This window comes from Acipenser ruthenus, chromosome 9 (assembly GCF_902713425.1).
Source record: "Acipenser ruthenus chromosome 9, fAciRut3.2 maternal haplotype, whole genome shotgun sequence".
NCBI classification, from domain to species: domain Eukaryota; kingdom Metazoa; phylum Chordata; class Actinopteri; order Acipenseriformes; family Acipenseridae; genus Acipenser; species Acipenser ruthenus.
In genome coordinates, this window is record NC_081197.1 from 22475850 (window position 1) to 22498284 (window position 22435).

Genomic DNA, 22435 nt, shown 5'->3' on the forward strand with positions numbered 1-22435 from the left:
TGACTGCTTTTTATTTCCCCCAAACAGTATCTAACAGATACTGTAATAAAGCATGCGTGTTCTTGTAACACCGTAGATGTGGCTTGTCAAAAGCACATGTATTATGTAGATAACACTATCTTGATTCAGGCATTTTACTCTGAAGTAAGCATCATGTAATAAGGAAACATGTAAATTAGTCATAATAAGCTAACAGAACAACAATCAGGAAGGGGAAATACTGTAATGATGTCTTTGTTATTTACACAGCTCTTTAATGTTGCTTAGTTGTAGATTGTTGATACAGTTGTGTGCATAGCCTTATAGTTGTATTAGCTTCTTCAAGTACTGTATTGTGAAGATATTGTTGTTTACATAACTTTGATGTTGAATGAGTCCAGTTTTACTTGTCCTTTTGAAATATGAATATTACATCCAGTCATAATCCTAATTCTTCTAATGAGAATGGTCTTTTCACCTTTGCCTCGGTTGGTGTTGTTCTGTACATCACATAAGGTTGAATTGGCCTACACTTAACATCATAAAGTCACAGTCAAAGTAATGGAATACTATACCTGCTCTGTTTCTACAAAATTAGCAACTTGGCCATCATCATTGGTCCCACGCACATTAAACCTGGTCCCCGCTCTTTCACAGCTCAGACGGGAGATCACACAGGCTTTGGCCTGTTTGTGCCCTGCATAGATTGTTCTGACCTCCACTCCCCCACACATGAGGCGCAGCAACCAGTCATCGCACTTCACCCCATAGTGCTTCAGATGCAAGTGCAGGGATTGGGTCCTGTCAAACACAGACAAATACCACTCATATTTGTGACTGTTTATGACAGTTCACTAGTATATACAATCTCTTTAAACAAGCAAAGATGAAGGTTTGCACACACCTGTGCTACCGAGCACAAATAATAAAGTGCAACTGTCTTTCTATGTTCAATATCTTCACTCAAATTAATTAAACACAATTAAGCTTAATTAACTGAGATGGGAGGAAATAAAAAGCCAAACTATAAAGGATGCTATTTTCTTACACCATAAGCCGTTTTTACCATCAACACATTACGATTCAGATTTTAATTACTATCACAAATCAGGCAGATGATAGTTTGCTTGGACTGAAACAAGTTAATTTGTATTTCTCTCTCTTACATCCAAATCTTCAGAATGCACTGCAATGAATATATACAGGGTGAGTGAGTCATAATTCACACAACATTGCTAGTTTGCATTGTTTTCAGTTCTACTTAAATGTTGACATTATTGAACAACCATCTGGTGGCTAAACGGTGCATCATCAGTCTCTGTCACAGACATTTTTCTTTTGCACCCTCCACGTATCCTCCAGTTTTCATGATGCTCCAAAAATGGTGTGTGAATTACGAATGACCTTTTATAAAAAAAAATAAACTGACATTAATGTTTTTTGGTACCCAGCAAAGTGAAAAACAATGTGCCACTGTATTGATGCAAGCTTGCTTGACTAAAATGTATTTGCCTGTATTTTCTTTTTGAAATTTAAAAGGCTGTTCAACAAAACTGAGGGCAATACAACCATGGCCATGCCATACACATGATTATTGAATATTTCCTTTATTGAATCATAATAAAGACATTAGCAGTAGTATAGCAGCCATGGCTTGTGGCAGACAAATTACTTTTTTAAAAACACACAATAACAATGTACTTGTCAATATCTTGTCAATGCTTGCAAGACCCACTTTTGATTACCGGAATGGAGCGATATTTGAACTTCTTAAATAAACCTCTCTATACAATAAATGCATCCTAATCAGAACACGTTAACATGCCTATGTTCTTCTTCCTGCTCTCCACCTAATGAAGTGCTCTTTATCTACAATGGATTAAGCCACTCTAAACACAGCCACAGTTTAAAACTACACACTGCACACATTCATGAACAGGATAATCCTGGGTGCTGTATGCAGTTATTACATCTGTGAAGATGAATGCCATGGACAAACACTGTCTTTTCTTGGAATCTGTATTTTGTTTGGGTTTACTACAACATTTTAAAAGGCAAGCCTTCTACAACCTACAAAACATAATCAACTACTTTCCTGGATAAAAATAAAATCATTTGAAACACAGATGTGACATGGAGCTCATTGGATTTAAAGTTACTGTGAAGGCAATTAAGTACAAAACTGCCCACGGCTTCAGCTTAGCCGACACGTTTGAACAGGTAGGTACTAATAAAATGACACTCCTGGCATGCCTTCATTCTTACGCTCATTCATATGCTTGTATGCAGGCTACATAATCAATGTATTGTGCAGTAAGATTTGAGAGCCACCATTTTGAGACTCAGCTGACATGTGATCGCATTTAAAAATATGTGGCCTTTCCAAATGCAGAGGGGCCATATATAGATAACTACTGGCATTGGGGATTGTTCTATCTGATACATTGCATCCACTCCTGTCTATGACACCCCTTTTAAATCTTTCAGCTCTTATCAGTTTTTATACTTGTATTATTTTTAAAAAATATCTTAAATCTCCACCCATATCTTAAATCTGTTATCCTAATGTGATGGTGTTGAATAGGTGTGTGCCGATACATCGATTTGCACAGTGAACCGTGATATTTTTCATGATGATGTGATTATCAATACAGTGACCTCTGCATCGGTACACTGCGATACTTTTTTTTTTTTTTTATGTGAGACTGCATGGTAGTCTAAAAACACTAATGTTCATGCTTAGTTTTAGTGTCTGTATTGACAATCCAAGAATAACATTTATCAGTATGTACTCTAGCAGCCTCGTCCCAGCTTTTTAATCCCTGTGTGTAAAGAATGTTTTTGTGAAGCCCGCCGTAAGCAAACCAGAGAGCTAAGCGGTGGCGGGTTACATTACTGATCACTGATCTGTGGACAAGCATGTATGAAATGAACAGTGCGGCCTTACTGGATATATTTTGCATCATGGACTAACCCTACCTTCTTGCTAAGAGTACTGGTCAAGTACTGGTGCCAAGAAATACAACAAATCTCATTTTAAACGACTCCATCAGACCGATGGTACATTAGTTTAGGTTCATCACCATCATCATCATGACTGAAGATGGCATCAGATCTGTCCGCCAATGTATGTATGATAACGTCTACTGTACTACTCGCTATGTATAACCTTCACTGGAAACAAATTGTTCAAAACTATCTTAAGCATCTGTGAGCGCTAAAAAACATTACCAGGCCCTAGTGCATTTCATTTGTGTCATTACAGTATTGTGGGAAACTACTGCATACAGGGCAGCAGTGTGGAGTAGTGGTTAGGGCTCTGAACTCTTGACAGGAGGGTCATGGGTTCAATCCCCAGTGGGGACACTGCTGCTGTACCCTTGAGCAAGGTACTTTACCTAGATTGCTCCAGTAAAAACCCAACTGTATACATGGGTAATTGTATGTAAAAATAATGTGATATCTTGTAACAATTGTAAGTCGCCCTGGATAATAAATAATAACAACAACAACAACAACAACAACAACAACAACAACAACAACAACAACAACAACAACAACAACAACAACAACAACAACAACAACAACAACAACAACAACAACAACAACAACAACAACAACAACAACAACAACAACAACAACAACATACTTTGGAGCCAAGATACACATTTCTTACAAGTCCTTATATTACTGAAACAGCTGTACTGGCATTCTTCAATTATATTGGCATGTAAAACAATGCAAGAGCCAGAGAGGGTAGCATTCTCCAACAGTTTTTGCTTCAAAATTAATCACCATTTAGAGATGATTTTTTTCTGTTGATTCAGAATGTTTTGCAAAACTGATTTAAAAAAAAATACTGTTTTCTAAAACATCTGTTTCCAAAAACTGTGCAATCCTATAGACTGTACTTATTATTATTATTATTTACAGCATTTGTAAGTTTTTTTTGTTTTTTTTAATAATGTTATTTTAAAGATTAATCAGAAAACAAAAGCTAAGCAGGTTGTGAACCTTATTTGACCAAAACCTGTTTTATTCTAAACATTTGCAGCAACAAAAGGGACAATAATTGGCACTGTGTTTCCTGGTTACCTGGTTGCAGGAGGTTTGATAAAAATGTGTCTTCCAGGACAATGCAGAGTAATACCACGTAGTAATAATAAATAAACACTAGTCTCTTAGAAATAATACATTTTCAGAATACCAATTAATACCATACGGTACAAAAAGTGACTGGAATCTTAACAGTTTTATGCCATAAAATGTGGCATAAAACTAAACTCCAGGCAGTAACCTTTATGAAAATAGGAGATTCTTGTCGCTGTAAATTTCAGTGGCTAGATTTTCATTACCTGCTCTCAATGTTGAGGTTTGCATCTGTCAAACTTCTAAGGCCAGTTCACTTTGATTCCATGTCACATGTGGCTGACAATTGGCTGCTCTTTTATTTATATGTTACAGTAAAAGTTAGAATCTGGTAAATCTTAGGTTTTACCGGTAACTGTCAACATTTACCAAGTAAGGTAGTAAACATCCAGAATTATCCGGCTTTTAGGACATTTACCAAAAGCTTACTGGCAAAAGCACTTGGTTATTCTTGAGATTTACTGGTAAATGTTCGAAGTAAAGCATTATCATGTTTATTTTGGACACTGACAAACTTCACTTGGTAAATGTCGTCATTTACCAGTAAATCTTCAGATTTGCCAATATTGAAATTTTTACCATAACCTATACATTGATTCTAGAATTGGTTTGTCAATGCTGTAGGAAATGTGTGAGGTGTAGACAGCTGAAATTTGGGGAATCATTTCAAGGGAAAGAATACTGCATCACTGGACAGAGATGTTGGGGAAACAGGAAAGGCCATTGTCCCATTGTAGCTCATCCCTTGTTACTGCAGCACCCCATTTGTCTAATGCAGGGGTTTGTGATAGTGGACCTCCCTTGGGTAACTGAAAAACAATGGAATATGTAAAAGATGCTACAGTTCTGCATACACAACACACTGACCATTATACATGTTTCCCATAGTAAATGCGTAGTAAGGTGTATTAAAAGAACGATGAAAGCATGGGAAAGCACAGTAAAGAATAACAGGGTATGGCAAAACATATTATTAATAGACATGGTAAAACTATTGTAAATGCATTGTATAACCATGGGAAAAACATGGGAAAACTGCTAAATATAGTGTACAAACATGTTGTAAGCTTTTGTATGTGGAGGCTGTGGATCATCACTGAAACAGCTGTACACCTGATTTAAAAATACCTGATCACATTTTCTGCACGTGCGTTTTACTGAAGCACCCGCTTCACGATGAGTGGGGCTGCAGCGTTTTTTTCCTCTCACCAGAAAATGATCCTCAATATAAAATCCCCAAGTTAAATATTTCTCTGCACTGTACCCTACAGAGCTGTGCCAGGGCCGCTTCCAACTGATTTGACGATTCCACCCAGTTTGTGAAATGCGGAAAACGGGTTGTAAGTATACTAAAATATTACATAATCTCTGTTGACATATTACCAGAACTAACATAAGGAAATAGTAATAACAGACCACCTATATTAAATTTTGATAATACAATATTCCATTTTAAAATGCTTAAGTTTTTAATAATTAGTTTCTGGCTTGTTTTTTGGTAGAGAGGAGATAAAAGTATGGTACACATATTGAAGCAGGTATTTAAGGAAGGCGCAAGGAAGTTTTTTTATTGTTTTATTGTTTTCTGAGACTACATGTCTATGATATATGTTATATTGTAAATTAATACTATATGTGAATGCATTATACATCTGTATAACTTCAAACACAATACCAAAGAAACTAAATAAAGTTTAACATACGTTTTGACAAAACTGAAGACTTATGTATTACTGTTTTTTTTTTGTTTGTTTGTTTTAAATTTGGAATAGCCAATTGTTTACCCCATTTTCTCCCCAATTTGAAATGCACAATTTTAAGCCTGGCTGTAACCCCCGCACTGACTTGGGAGAGACGAAGACGAACACAAGCGTCCTCAGAAACGCGTGCCGTCAGCCGTCCTCTTCTTTTCGCTCTGCAGGCCTGCCATGCAGCTACCTCAGAGCTGCAGCATCAGAGGACCATGCAGCTCTGGGCAGGCCCGCAGGCGCCCGGCCAGACTACAAGGGTCACTGGTGTGTGATGAGCCGAGGACACCCTGGCCGACCTAAGCCCTCAACACCCAGGACGGCGCTCGGCCAATTGTGCGCCGCCCCTTGGGAACTCCCGTCCAGCGCCGGAAATGGAATAGCCTGGACTTGAACCGGCGACCTCCAGGCTATTGGGTGCATCCTGCACTCCATGTGGAGTGCCTTTTACTGGATGCGCCACTCAGGAGCCTCCTTATGTATTACTGTTTTGATTCCCTGGAAAATCCTATGTGTATTTCATGCTATATTCACGTATTACAATATCATTTTTATGACAAGGGAATACAATTTTACACTCTGCTTCTGAGGCTAGCGCTTGTTTCGGGTAGTGAGTTTTTCGAGGATTAATGTTTATGTTTCTGTGCCACTTGGCATTAAATTTTGCACAACAGGGTTAAAACAGATTCAGCCCAGCTGGTGACGTATTAGCCTCTGGTACCTGTTTATTATCTGAATAGTTCTAAAAGAAAAGCCTGTACGTTGCAGCGGCAGAGAGTTGCAACTTTAACAAAAGAAACAAGGTGGCAGGGACAGGCACGGCGTCTCCACTTGAACAGTCACATGCCCCCCTAGGGAGGCTTGCCTCACAGTTTGAGAACACATGGTCAAATACAATCTAATTGTTTTTGTTATTTAACTGTTCTTGGTGTTTTAGATGTTACATCTTCACCTGGTAAAGTATTCCATTCAATTATATCTAAAAAACAAAGTGTTCCAATCTGTACCTTTCGTCCTGAAGAAACTTCCATGTGTTCCTTTTCTTCTAATTCAGTGCCAAATATGATGTAAGAACCTGACTTTGCTGTCTATTTTATTAATTAGGAATTTATAAACTGAAATGCATTAAATCCCCTATTTAAGGACGTGTCCAGGCACACAGAGCTAAGACTGTAACACATTCAGACACGAGGGGCAGAGATTATTAGCCTTTGTTCTCCTGTTTTATGAGAATACACGTATGCAGAGACTGTTCTGAGGGCTCTTACTTCAACAAACAGTGTGCCACGTTTTCAAAGTGTTTATACCAGTCTTTAATTACTCCTATTTTTTTTTACTTTTTTTAAAGGAGAAAAGTGAAAAGGGAGAGTTTTGCCATTTTAGTCCCCTAGTTTGAAATACTATATTCCCGAAGGTGTCCATCTCCAGCCTCTCAGACCTTTTCCCACAACATTGGCCAATATTGGCCAAGCAACATTTTTACTCACCAAAAAAATCTGTTGTCAGTGGTGTCCTCCTTGATCCTGCGATGAGCGTTAAGGCTTAGATCCAGACTGACTCCAGAAGACGACCATGCAAAGTAGAAGTTTCCAGAATTCAAAACCTTGCGGACATCAGAGATTCGATCTTCGTCTGAAGGATCATTTCTTAGAGAGACAAAGTCAGTAGAAGTGACCCGAAACACTTCAGAGTCTTGGAGCTTTCCTACAGACATGCACCCTGTAACCAGTACTAGACAGTGTATCATTGTGTCTCCTGTAAAAAAAAACAATACAATATTAGGTTTTAAAGTATTTACACACACAAACAGAATAGAACAGAACAGAACAGAACAGAAGGACAGTGTTCTTTGAAAGCCCAACTTGATTAATTACCAGCATATCAAAAGTGAATTGTTGCAGATGAAAAGTACTACGCTGTGCAGTGAACTCAGCTCGGTTAAATGTCTCTACAGTGACTCAGCACACCGCAGTCACAGTTAAGCCGAGACACCATTTTTTCAAGGGGCACGTGAGTGAATCTCAAAAGCAATCGTCTGGTAGCACTGGAAATCAGAGTTGGGGAAACCTACAGCCTGGTTCCCAGACGCTCAGGTGTCACATTAACTAGAATAGGTGACACGTCTTGAGTGAAAATAAAAATGAATTATTTAAAAATAAAAAATTGTGGTTTCACCACTTGAGATTTTCCAGCAAATCAAATAATTTGTTGACTGGTGTAATTTTATTTCTGTGTCAAAGTTTTTTATGTATTAAAAATATTTTGAAGCGCAATTGAGTGTGCGGTTCTCTCTTTCGCTATATTGATTTTGGCGTAGTGCTGAAAACACAAATGTATTGGTGAGAAACATGAGGGACAGCATGTTAATCATCTGAGAGAAATGTGTTGCTCATCTGGTCAAGATAAATGAGACAATACAAGGCTTATCCTTGACCAAAGTATACAGCTTTCATTCGATCAACTGAGAACAAGATAAATACTTTGGTGAGGTTGTGACTTAGAGCTGCAAGGTCTGCTGCAGAGAAATCCTCAACGCAATAGAGAAATGTGTGTGCGTGTGAGTGTGTTCAACAGATATTATGCTGTGCTAAGTGTATAGACAAAAATAACTTCCCTTATTTAGAAAAAAGGTTACATGTACCTTAGGATGCTGGCCAAAAATGTCTATGAAGATATAATGCACTGTTATCCAAAACAGCTGATGCATTGATGTCCTTAAAGAAATCGCCCAAACTAACAGAAGTAATATATTTAGAGCTACTGACAATAAAATAGAACCTGTCATATCTGGTTTTATTGGTTCCAGATATGTAAAAATATTGTATCTCAGGAGGGAGTCGTTATACTACATTGTAGTTGCTGCATTAATGTCGGGGGATTATAAATTAATTACAGTACTGCACATATAGTTGTGGCGGAGTGTCCCGTCCCTATATATATATATATATATATATATATATATATATATATATATATATATATATATATATATATGTGCGCTGTTATTGTTTATTATTATTATTATTATTATTAATATTTATATAATATATATGATGGCAAAAAGCCAATATTATTTGTATTTTTATTATGTATTGTTTGGTCGGACGAGCGAGATGCCGTCCGCCATGGTATTGTTTTGTATTATTTATTGCTTGTTTTAAATTCCTCGTGAGGATGCGTGACTGATCAGCTACTGATTATTTAACTAGCTGACAGTCACGCATCCTTATTAAACATGTGCAGACTACGGCCGAGGGGTAAGAAGATAATTACTAACTAATTAACCCCTCTGCCATAATATAAAAACTTGCAGCTTTCCTTATTCGTGGAAAGTGTCTTTGGAGTGGAGAACAAGAGTGGAGACAGGAGATAACAGAGAGAAACAGATTCTGACAGAGAAAGAATGAATCTTGGTTATAAATCTCCCTCCCGAACTGTGAGGGCGCTGTGTAAAGGGAACAGAGTGCCCTGGACTGTCTGGCCTGACAATTCATGCCCAGGGTTAGGTGGAAGTCAGCCATCTTGAAAGGGGGTGGGGCTACGGTACACAGAGTCATCAACCCGGAAGGGAAACGATGTGGCAACCGCGGATTGGATGAGAAACACTTGCTAACCAAGGGGGCGTGACTGATGGTACAAAAGGGGACGTAGCGAGGTGATCTGTTCCTTTGTTATGGTTAAGCTGAACCGGAAGGAGTACTGTGTTTTGTCGTGTCTAAAAATGTACTTGTTTGTTATTATTAGACGGCTAACACGATCCGTAGCTGCCACTACAGGCCAGCACTAAACCCGGACAACACTGCACCATTGTACACAAATAAATTGTATTTCACCACAAGTACTATTGCACTCACTCTGGACTTGTGAATGTGTGTGTCTTTGTGTGTGTTCTACTGTGTTTATTATTTCGGGACCTGTTATTTGGAACAGTGCCGTACACATTGTGTCTTTGTGTGTGCTATACTGTATTATTATTTCGGGACCAATAACAGAGAGAAACAGATTCTGACAGAGAAAGAATGAATCTTGGTTATAAATCTCCCTCCCGAACTGTGAGGGCGCTGTGTAAAGGGAACAGAGTGCCCTGGACTGTCTGGCCTGACAATTCATGCCCAGGGTTAGGTGGAAGTCAGCCATCTTGAAAGGGGGTGGGGCTACGGTACACAGAGTCATCAACCCGGAAGGGAAACGATGTGGCAACCGCGGATTGGATGAGAAACACTTGCTAACCAAGGGGGCGTGACTGATGGTACAAAAGGGGACGTAGCGAGGTGATCTGTTCCTTTGTTATGGTTAAGCTGAACCGGAAGGAGTACTGTGTTTTGTCGTGTCTAAAAATGTACTTGTTTGTTATTATTAGACGGCTAACACGATCCGTAGCTGCCACTACAGGCCAGCACTAAACCCGGACAACACTGCACCATTGTACACAAATAAATTGTATTTCACCACAAGTACTATTGCACTCACTCTGGACTTGTGAATGTGTGTGTCTTTGTGTGTGTTCTACTGTGTTTATTATTTCGGGACCTGTTATTTGGAACAGTGCCGTACACATTGTGTCTTTGTGTGTGCTATACTGTATTATTATTTCGGGACTGTAAACCCTTTGTTTAGAACAGTGCTGTACACATTGCTGTGTATTGCCTGGGATTATTCTTTGTGGTCACCAGACCAGGATTTACAAAATAAAACCTGTCTGGATTGTGAACTTTGTTGTTTGTCTTCTGTTTCTTAATCACATCACCACTACACATGCAACCCACTTTGCCAGAGTAGGCTACATATCACATTATGTAAAAATATAAATCTGTAAAGTAGGCCTACAGTACAGTGGTAAAATCAAATGAATACCTAGCACATTTTTTTTGTACTTTAGCCTACTGGTAACACAAAATAAATCACGCTGCTTCATTGTACACATTGGTGTACAATGCGAATAAAGGATTATTTTAAATTGAAACTAAATGATTTTAGGGTTTTTTATTTTAATTATTATTATTTTTAACTTGGTCTACTTAGTAGCCTAGACAATTAGCACACAATAGGTCCTGGTCCTATAAAGATGCTCAGAATGAGCTGGAGGATTTAGTGGCACATGTGTGCAGTCTATTGCTCCCAACATGCTGGGAAAACCAGAAATGTAATAGAAATTTGTTTTCAAGGCTTGTAAGTACACCCTGACTTTAGTGAAAATTAGGTTGGGTGTTTGTCTCAAATACATTGAGCACAATTGGCAACGCACAAGAAAAAGTGGACTGGGAAATGCCAGCAACAATTGCGACATGCTTTCAAAAGTTCTTAACAAATTGATGCAATTGTAAGTGTCACAACTGCCTGCAGCTTTAGTACATCTCATTACAATATTTTTGATCCCTCATTTGCACTCCACCCTAACGCCCAGAATTACATATTCATTTAAGGCTAATGCGCAAATAAAAACTGCAGCTGCAAAGCATTTGTTAAAATGATGCTAACAGTGATGCATTTGTTTAGTGCATTTCACGCTACACTTCCGACTGGTTTGCAATGATTGCGACAGACGCAACATTTTAGTACATCTACCCCTTAGTGTTTTCCGCATTTTTCCTGGGAATTTTTGTGTTTATATATATATATATATATATATGTTTTTTTAATTGAAACATCCGGAAAAATCGACGGGGAAAAATCTCAGTATACACACTTTATATGTGGAATATGATGTGTTGTAGTTCTAGTTTCTGATTAAGTTTCTAATTAAGATGTATGATGAACAGGGATCCTAGTTTTCCACAATAAAAAAAAAAATTCTCTGAAAGAAATCTGCATTATTCCGCAATTAAAATAAAAGGCTAAATAAAATGGAGTGCCGCCCCCCCCCCCCCCCCACCCCCGTCAGATTAAAAGATACACAAACAGTACTATTGAATAACAGTTTTTACAGGAAGTATTTATTGGTACACTTTCAAAGTGTTTTTCTGCAGCAAACAGATTCCTAGGTTCCCTGATGATGAAGCAGAATCTGTGCAAATCGAGGCCACATTTTCCCAACTTACCTGGTACTTTGTGAACGTTTGGGCAATCGCTGTGCTGACAGAGCTAGTATCTGACATCAGCACAAAACAAGCCAGGTTTATTCGCCTTGAAATCATAAAAAGAAAATAATTGACAGAACTGGATTGTCCAAGCCATCGGGAGACGCGTCAAAAATCACACTGGACATTTCCATCAATGCATTCCATAAGTTTACTAAGTACCAACTACAGCACATGTGTCAAACTCAAGGCTCACGCGCCGCATACGCCCGCAACGCATCTAAATCCGGCCTGCGAGACTATTTCTATCAGTCAATTCATTTTGACCCGCGACCAGTCCGCTATAGAGAGCTGAAGTGCGGGTTCCAGAAGAGAATTTTCCCCATGTATTTCTCCATAGAGGTTTGCAATATCAGCAATTACTGATAATTGAAACCTTGAACCGGTTTAACGTTTACCTTTCGTTGTTAGATACTTCATAAGCTATGTAATAGGCTGAAACATCTTGCAAATTATTGAAGAATTGATAAAGGTACAACTCTGTGTACGTTATATTCCACAAACGAACTACATTATCCCTGCAGAAAACCGCTAACTCAGAGTTCGGAGTGTTCCAACATTTTGATTGGGGTATTAGCTTGCTAGCTTTCGCTTCATAGTTAAATAACTAGTTAGTTAGCAATACGTTTACCTTGGATCAACCTTGCTAGTGGGCTAGATCATTTTTATTAAGGTTTTAATTCACCAATACTTCATAAATTTAGTCTCGCACGCAAACTCTGCTCAACAAAAATCACCCCCGCTGCGAGTAAACTGGCCTTGTCCTCACGGAGCTCTGTCACTCCTCAGGAACTTCAGCTTGTTTTAGGTTGGGAAATGCAGTTCTTTAAGCGAAGACAACATATTTGGCGTGAAATGAATCTAGTTTCCACTACAATTTCTGAATGATTGTGACACATAACTGTATTTTAAATATATATTTTAATAATTGCAGGTTTTAAAAAAAAGCCAATTTCACTTCTGGAACCCGTGGGACAGGAAGTGACATAATACTTTGGCTCTCTATTCACTACAAGTCCGAACATGCACTGCACGCTCTGGCACGAACCACGGCATATATACACTGAGCATTCCGTTACAGTGCGCTGTGTCACACATACACTTAACTTAAAACCTGTCACAACACAATCACTCACTCAAGAATAGCTAGCAAGCTAGCCAGCCATCAAAAATGGCTAAAAGGAAAGTGGACAGAGAGGGCAGAACTTTCCAGGACAGGTGGGAGATCGAATACATGTTCATGGAGCACAGGGAAAAACCTGTTTGTCTAATTTGCAAAGAGAGTGTATCAGTAGTGATACACGAGAGCAAACACAGAGACAAATATGGAGACTTGGATAGAGAGCAAAGGCTACAGAAGGTGGCAGAGTTAAAGAAAAGTCTTGAGCTCCAACAGAATATGTTCACCATGGCAAAATCACAGAGTGATGCGGCTGTAAAGGCAAGTTTCATTGTAGCAGAGGAAATAGCTAAATCAGACAAGCCCTTCCCCAAGGGTGATTTCATAAAGCAGTGCATGCTTAAAGTTAGCGAGGTAGTGTGTCCAGACAAAAGGCAAGCATTTGCAAACGTTAGTCTCTCGAGAAATACCATAGCCGAGAGAGTGGATGAGTTAGCTACCAATCTGCAAGATCAGCTCAGTGAAAAAGCAAAAGACTTCATTGCATACTCACTGGCTGCTGACGAGAGCACAGACGCTACGGACACAGCTCTGTTGTCAATTTTCATCCGCGAGGTGAATCCCGACCTATCCGTCACTGAAGAGCTTTTGGGTGTCATAGCGATGCATGGCACTACCACAGGGAAGGACATTTTTCAATAGGTCGAGAGGTGTGTAGATGAGATGAAGTTGCCATGGGAGAAATTGGTGGGACTGATAACAGATGGGGCTCCAGCTATGTGTGGTGAAAAGAGTGGGCTGGTAGCGCAGGTGCGAGAGATGATGCAGGGGGAAAATTGCCCGGGCCAGCTAACAACATACCACTGTATCATACACCAAGAGGCGCTTTGTGGCAAAATACTGTAGACGGAACACATAATGAGCGTTGTTACAAAAACAGTGAATTTCATCAGGGCCAAGGGATTGAACCACCGCCAGTTTCGGTCACTTCTTGACAAGCTGAATGTCGAATGTGATGATGTGCCATACCACACAGAGGTGCGTTGGCTAAGTCGGAGTAAAGTGCTCAAGAGATTTTTTTGAGTTGCGTGAGGAAATCGCCCTTTTCATGGAAATGAAGAGGAAAGAAATCAAGGAGCTTTGGGATGAGAGCTGGCTGTGTGACCTTGGTTTCTTATGTGACAAAACGGACTCAGCTCACTGAATGTTAAACTGCAGGGTCGCAAACATGTTATTACTGACATGTATGATGCTGTGAAAGCCTTCCAAATGAAACTGTGTTTGTGGGGAAATCACATGCAACAGGGAAACTTTGCTCACTTCCCGACACGTCAGACAGTGTCAAACTCGCTTACCAGCGCAACTTTACCAAGTGTGGCTCTTGCTGTTAAACTGAGCCAACTGCGCACTGAGTCTCTGATTTTTCCCAAATGTAAATACTCCATCTAAAGAACAGGAACTTTGCTTAAAAGAACACCTTCTTGGCACCGATTGCGATTCATTCAGTCTTTTCAAAAGCGACTTGTCATCGCGAGAGTGTCTTGAGGCACATTGATTGGTTTATTAAAATCTTTCCAGAACTGCCATCATATCATTGCCTTGTTGTGTATTCTGAGTTTCATGAGTTCACCTCCTCACTACAAAATGGCTTGTAAACAAAATGGCAAAATGCTGCGCTGTTTCTCTTGCTACAAACACTTGGAAATCGTTCGAGCTCTTGAAAAAACCCTGAAATCAGACACAATTCGCCCAGCAATTTGGCGTTTCCCGTTCTGGTGAGTTGCTTCACCATTCTATAATGATAAAGTACCAGTAATACATATTTTTTTATTTATTGATTAATATTGTGTCTGGTGGCTAACTCTGTCTTAGAGAACACTTCAGCTACACTTCGCTTGCTTTCCGAGGGGTATTCTCTTAGCCGGAGACTACTGTACAACTATTCAGAGAAACTTAAAGGGTTTGCCTTCGTGGATTACTATTACTACCTGTAGCAGGGCAGGAGCCCTGCACATGAAGAGGGGGTTTGTGTGTGAATACATTGTTAATTTAATGTTGTGTAAATGTGTGTAATGGTTATTTAATTTATTGCAGTACCTGACGCTCCTGGGATCGCCTGCCTGCTGTGTGTGATTGCCAGCTGTGGATGATCAGCGGGTAGGTGTGTTCCAGCACGGTGTCAGGTATAAAGAGGTCCTGTTTGTTCACCTCGGGGCTGCTGCAAAGCCACGGACAACGGGCTGAAGGTCGTCCACGCTACCCGAGCATAGTGAGAGAAATAAGTTGCTGAAATCCTCCGATCGCCATGATGGTGAACAGGGATCGGAGCCAAAAGAAGCTGCCAAAACCCCCGACAGCCGGAGTCGGGGTTTGTGTTGATACATAAAGATTAGTTTGGGGATGGTAGATCCCTTTAAAGTATAGCGAGGTGAGCAAGCGGGACCTCCATGCATTAGGGAGTAGCGCACGCCGTTTTTACGGCACCTTTTATTTTATAGTTTTTTGTATTGTGTTTTATTTTGTTTTTCGTACGCTGGCCGTATGCACTCAGTGAGCTACCATGGTTGGATAGTGTCACGTGAGTTGTTGTGTGTATGTGTGTAAATACATCCTGCGCGCCTTCGGGGCGTGTCAATTTCAACCTGTCTGGTCTCCTGCCTGTCACTCAGCAGCGAATGCACGCACCCACAAGCAAGAACCCTTTCACACTACCATACTTAACTACTTCAGAAGGATATTTCTGTTTCTGCAATCAGGGCAGCTTCTAAACAAAACTTAGAAAAGCTGATTAGGTGAGCTTCATTTATTGCACACTGTTGAAATATAGGATATTTATTTAACACATTTCATCACCTGTATCTATTAATCATGGCACACTAATGATCCAAGCAGGAACTGCAATAGAAAAAAAATACAGAAGAAATACCATGTCATATTAAATGGTAAGAAATTAAATAGTTTGAAAAAAATGGATTATATGAAATAACCATTTAATAAATATAAATATTGAGATATGTAATTTGTAATAGGTATTTTTTTTTAAGTAAACCTTTTGTGTACATCCAAAAAAAAAAAAAAAACTTTTAATTTTTTTTTCATTTTTATATTATCCCAAGTCAAAATATGACCCCATCAGGACTGGGTCAACCCCACTGCCCTGAGGACCGTTCATTGACATTTTCAGAGCAATTTCTAGAAAATATACATTTCCATTGGGGTATGTACATTTTTGATTACAACTGTATGCTTTTAAATAAAAATCAAACCCTCTGATTTATTTATTTATATATTTCGAAGTACTAAAGTGTGCTGAGTAATGTTTAATTTTTAAGCCAACATTGGAACAAGCATAATATCAAAACATTCCAAAATCATAAATATTTACTAAAAAAAGGAACAGTGCTAAAACAAAATGGTACAACAAGTAGCGCATATGCATCAAAATAATGAATACTGCATTGTAAAACTGAAGACGGTTCCTGGAGTGAAATGAAAGCTAACTTACTTTGAGGAATGTACTGGATTTATTGTATGTTCATCCACAAGTTTAAAACACTCAATTATAAATCATACTTAAAACTAAAAACAACTGTGTACAATTCTTCTCAAATGCCATGTGTATATTAGGTGGATGGTTTGGTCATTTTATTAATGATTCTTAGATCATTACATATTCCGCCAAAAGAAACTGTCAGACTAACTAATAAACCAAACTAGCGGATAGTCCCACCGTGTTTTCCACAGCTTTAGAAAATACTGAGATCGGTGAAAAGACAAAAACAGAAAGTGCAGAAAAAAATGGTCGAAATAATGCGAGGCTTCAGCGGATCTCCTTTGAAAATAACCCCCTATGAGTTGCAAGAAGCAACAAACCTGACCTTGTTAGCTTGAATGTGTGGATACTCTACTGTGGGATGCAATTGTAAATGGCCTCCCTGTGTACACAACCTTCATTAAATAAACACATTTTCTTATGGTGAAGCTTCAGCAAAATTAATCACATGGGACAAAAATTATTAAATTAATTTAAAAAAAAAAAGAAACACAACTCACCTAGATTAAGTCTTAAAACTCCCAGGATCCCGTAGGCGTCCAGCATTTTTGAGTATGCGTTTTTAATAGCCTCCTTCTCTGCTGTAGCTGTTAAATAAAAGTGAGCGAGCATATTAGAAAGATGGATTTAAAATACTTCCATAACAAGCACCTTCAAAAGCTTCTCTGGGAGTTTGCGTGGCAGAATGGAAGGTTGTAACAGTGTTGTGCTTTCTGCTGCTGGGCGCTGGGCAACAGAATGTGCACACATACATTTAACATGTCTTTTTTGGATCCAGGGCCCGAATGGGATTTCGAGAATATCTTAAGTTACCACACAATTGTATACTGCAAGCAGTTCCCTAGAGACTGTATACTGTATTCCAAATATTATGTGTGACATCTCTACATTGGATACAAACGTAGTACACAAAAAATAATAATTCTATGACAAACGTTTCAACTAAAAGTATTTCCAAACGTCCTCAATTGGATACAAACCTTAAGTAACAAGAAACCTTGTTTGAACACCCAAGCTTAAATATTGTTGATACACTCAATTAAAAATGGTTATCATTTTAATTGTTTAATAGACTGCGTAGACTAAAGTGGCAACACAGTATATTAGATCGAAAGAAAGATAGAGAAATAGGATATGTGATGAAAAACCATGGTATTTCTGTCATGGCTGGACCTGGCGATAACACACGAGTCCTTGGGTGAGTTTGTTATCCTTGCACCATTTTCCACCCATGACATAAATTCTGTAATTCATGTTTTTTCACATCATAGCTTGTTTATACCACCAATGTTTACATCAACATGAACATAATGTATATACATATTTAATTTTGTTTTGAACACACATCGTTGCACTAGGTAGTTTGTGAAGGACTATATTAAAAGAGTCTTTTAAATTTTAAATACCCTATCCCGATTGGTCAAAACATGTCACATGGGGGGTGCTGACATAGTATATCACCATGGGTCTGCACCTCTTTTCAAAAAGGGGCAAATGACCAGTAGATATCCATTTTTATATGCTACTAGAATTCTGAAAAAAAAACAGTAAGTTGGCATCTTGAACTTACTGAAGCACAGCTTCCAGACATTCAAAAAAGAAAAAAAGAAAAGAACAACAAAATACTCAAAAAGGAACACTGCCTGGACATCCCATTCCACTGGTTAAAATAAAAATCGTTACACATTGATTTAAAAAGTATTCTGCTACGGGAATGTTATGCCAGTGTCTGTAGTTTAGAGGGACGGGTGTATTGAGTGAACCTATGAGCCGGTCTAAACCGTTTTTTAGTCCAGCCTTAGACCGCAAAGTCAGTTTGATTAGTGACCCGGTATTCCAGAGTACAAACAATGTTTAAAGCGGTACTGCAAATCCGGTATGGATGAAGCTTGACACTACCCCCAGATCACAGAGGATGATTTAAAAAAATTTAAAAGTCAGCAGCCCTGCCACGGTCTGCTGAGGAAGATGTGGCTTAACGTGCAGCTGAACATGGCCAGACATGGCAAAGAGGGGCTGCATGATTTAAAGGCAGACTCGTTTGAGGATCACAAGAAGCATAATGTTCATTATGGGGGTTCATTTACTCCTCCCTAGCAATCCTTTCTGTCCCGTACGAAGTTTGAAAAAGTACATAAGTAAAATCCCTAAAGGTGTCTCGAGTTTTTATTTACATCCTAGACGTCAGGAACTAAGTCACCTGGATTCTGAAACAGTGTGGTATACAAGGCATCCAGTTAAAGCGCTGCCGCTGGGAGTGCAGGACGAGTCACACAGCTTGGACAGCGCCAGTTAACGTCCAGGCTGTGCAAAGAGGCCGAACTTTGCTGGGGACTCCGAAGGGGGCGTCGCATTGGCTCTGACAGACACAGAGCACACTCAGAGTGGATAAAAAGCAGAACAGGTGATCTCTGTTCTCAAGGATCAGTAGTCCACCCACCGCTGCTCTTGATTGCTCAGCATAAAAGCGACTCACTGCGGTGAGGAGAAAAAACTTTGTTTTCCCAAATTGGGGGAAAAATAAATAAAAATAATAATTGGTCACTCCAAATTAAAAAAAATAAAATAAGAAATACTGGGAACCATCTTTAAGTAACAGAATGAGAAAAGCAACGCCAGGCTGCTCCAATTTGCTTGCTGCAGCTCAACCTGCTGCTCAGATTGACAATCTAGATAAAATGCCTATACATCTTCAAAACTGAACTTTCAATGGCAATGTTCAATTCAACAGCTAGACATAGCTCTTCTTGTGTTTAATCAATTCACTGTCTATAAACATGTGTTTTGCTTTTAATTACCTTTTTTTAATGCACTTTGTTTTATTTTAAAAAGTTCTAAAGGGACAATCTTTTCTTAGGTCAGTCTTGGCATAAGGATATTTAATAAAAATGAATTTTGTGGTAATCAAAAACAGTTTTTACGTTTTTTTTCTATTTAGTTAACCCATTTTATAATGCAATAAGGCACTCCAGGGTGTGTGCTGTACTTCCCAGGCAGCTGAAGCCACTCGGCTTCACCTTGTGGTTTACAACGCACCTGGGTCGTGGCGATATTAGAGTACAACACACACCCTGGACTGCCTTATTGCTTACTTATGACGTCACTGCACTGAAGATGGTCATTTTGTCAATACACAGCAGAGGAACCTGATGGGGATTTACAACTACCAGTAGCCTATCAATGTTTTAATTACTAGTGATTGTATAGGCTTACTAGTTAACAATAAATAAATACATTTAAACCTAAATTTTTATCTAGGTATTTATCCTATTTTATTTGAATGCTGTATGTCATGGTTTTTCATAACTTACTGGTATCTTGTTTATGCCACAGATGTTTGCATTTTCTATAAATAAGATATCAGTGACAATACTCAACTAATTTGAAGGTACTGTACGGTAATCTATTACTTTTTACACAAGGCAGTAGTACAGAGCAGGCAGTATGGAGCTCATGCCTTCCGACATGTGTGCTGGGTGTAGAGAAGTGCATTCTTCACACACAGACGCTTCAGTAAAATAATTACATTTAGTTCGGTTGGGTGGCTTTTAAATAAAGTGTGAGCTCCTAATGGAGCCACAGACACAGTATTCCCCTGCTCTTAAAATGCATTTCTAACCATATGCAGAATCATGTTTCTTGCCACAGACAGTTTTACACATGGGCATTCAACGACCTTGAATGAGATATTTACTGGAAAAATCCATGATACAAGCAGATAAAATACAGTATGTGCATCAGTATTGATTGGTTTCTCTGAAGTACTTGTTCCACAGATCGGTACCAACGGCCCGATTTTGAAACAAGTGAAAATGGAAAGAGAAATAAAACACCTATAAGGTGTACCAAAAAAACATTAAAAGAGAAATGTTAGTTGCAGGAAGGATCAGTTGAATTGTTGTTCTTCGTAGTTTCTTGCTAGTTTATATTATTAAAAAAAAGTTCTCTCAGAAACTGGCCTTTTACACTTCAAAATATGGCTCTGTGGTTTAGCCCCCAGATCAAGGCTGGTCGAAGCACTTTTATTTAACAAACATAAATAAACAAAACACTGGAACAAAACAAAGGTTTAAACAAGAACACTACAAACTCCAAACTATTTTTCAAATAAACCCACCCACACTATGGCTATCACCAGGGCCGGTGCTCTGCAACTTGCCGCCCTACGCAAAGCCTAGCACGGCACCCTTAGATTTATTTATTTGTTTTATGATATCAGTCAGGTAATGATCTTTTTATTGATTTTTTAAATCAACAGGTTTTTGATTCAGCTTGTATTGTGCAATCGCTCTATGTGTTCCTATATAACCTGGTTTCTGTTTTGACAAATTGGACGGATCATGTACAGATTTTAAATTGGGTTTCCCACTGCAGGGCTTGAATTTCAGCGCGGGATCGTGGGAATCGTGCATTTTCCAAGCTGCTCCCGCATATCTGCAATTTTCAGTGCGGGAAAATCCCGCAGAGATATTTTAAGACACCAAGCAATCTGTATTTTCCACCCAGTTTAGAATGCCTGAAACGCTACAACAATCTCTAAGGAAGTGGGTATCAGTGACGAAAGCACTATGAGCCGCAGTCTGAGTAGTTCTGGTTAAAATAAATACAATTTTAAAAAGTCGTGCTGGATATTTTAAGTGCTGCGAGACTTTATTCTCTCGTACATGATTCTCGGCCGCTATCTTTGAGCATTATGGAAACTCAGTATACTGCAGTATAAGTAAACAGTTTTGGAAAAAAAAATACGATATTAAGTCTAGGTGTTGTTTTGCAAGTGGGGACTTTCGCTTTAACTCTTAAAACTCAGCCTCATTCATTATGAGGCGCCAGCACACCGAAGGTTACGCACATATTACTCAGGCACTGTAAAAGCCACCTACAACTGCCTGAAGTTAAGCCTCTCATCATGTGACAGAGTTCACAGCTTAGGTTTCGTTTTGAGCTAGGACTATATAAAGAACGATAGGACACTGCTGCTGTACCCTTGAGAAAAGTTATTTACCTAGATTGCTCCAGTAAAAACCCAACTGTCTAATGGGTAACTGTATGTAAAAATAATGTGATATCTTGTAACAATTGTAAGTTGCCCTGGATAAGGGTGTCTGCTAAGAAATAAATAATAATTTTGTACTGCAACACTAATTCCATTTCCATTCATCTCTCTTCACCTTTTGACTAAAATCAATTCAGGATTATTTGAACAACTAATGCAGGGAACAAAAACAACCGCATTTTGAAGAGCATTCAAACATGACAATTCTGTGCCCATCCCAGCACTACTGTGTATTACAGCTGCTGTTTATATTGTTAAAATAGATCTTATTGGTCTGTGACGCAATCACAGACCAATATACAATATACAAAAAATATACTATACAAGAGGGACATTTATGGGGCGCTGACATTTCAGTTTCAATTGTTTTTTTTTCAGAAATCCTAAGCATAATAACTTAGTATGCAGCTAAACAGCAGCTGTATGATAACAGAGACAAGCTGATTTATATCACTTATATTAGTACAGTATCTGGGAAAGGAATACCGATCTGTTTCATCCATATCCTCAGCAGCATACCTGATTTTCATATTAGAGTAATTGTAGCTGAAATAATTCCATACATCTTACCCTTTTGCACTTCCACTCGCTATACAGGTTTCAAAAGGTGTCGTTTTTAAAGAAACAAATGTTAGAGCAAACATGTGCTTTCACTTTAAATATTGATATCTGGACAACTCCAGGTTAAATAAATCTATGTCTGCAGCCATGTCTTCCAGGAAGTCTGTGTCAATTCACCCCAGCAGTGTCAAAAGG

The 22435-nt window shown here is 38.8% G+C and overlaps 1 protein-coding gene across 9 annotated transcripts in view; it reads right to left on the reverse strand.

Annotated features, from left to right (window-relative positions):
• The window catches only part of LOC117405863 (synaptojanin-1-like), a 92972-nt gene that overhangs the window by 49915 nt on the left and 20622 nt on the right, over positions 1-22435 (reverse strand). For all 9 annotated transcript variants that reach the window (XM_059029712.1, XM_059029713.1, XM_059029717.1 and 6 more), the window contains exons 3-5: positions 17127-17213; positions 7364-7631; positions 555-780 (exon numbers count right to left, since the gene is read on the reverse strand). In XM_059029712.1, the coding sequence (XP_058885695.1) occupies positions 555-780; positions 7364-7631; positions 17127-17213 (581 nt within the window). The remainder of the gene's footprint in view (positions 1-554; positions 781-7363; positions 7632-17126; positions 17214-22435) is intronic.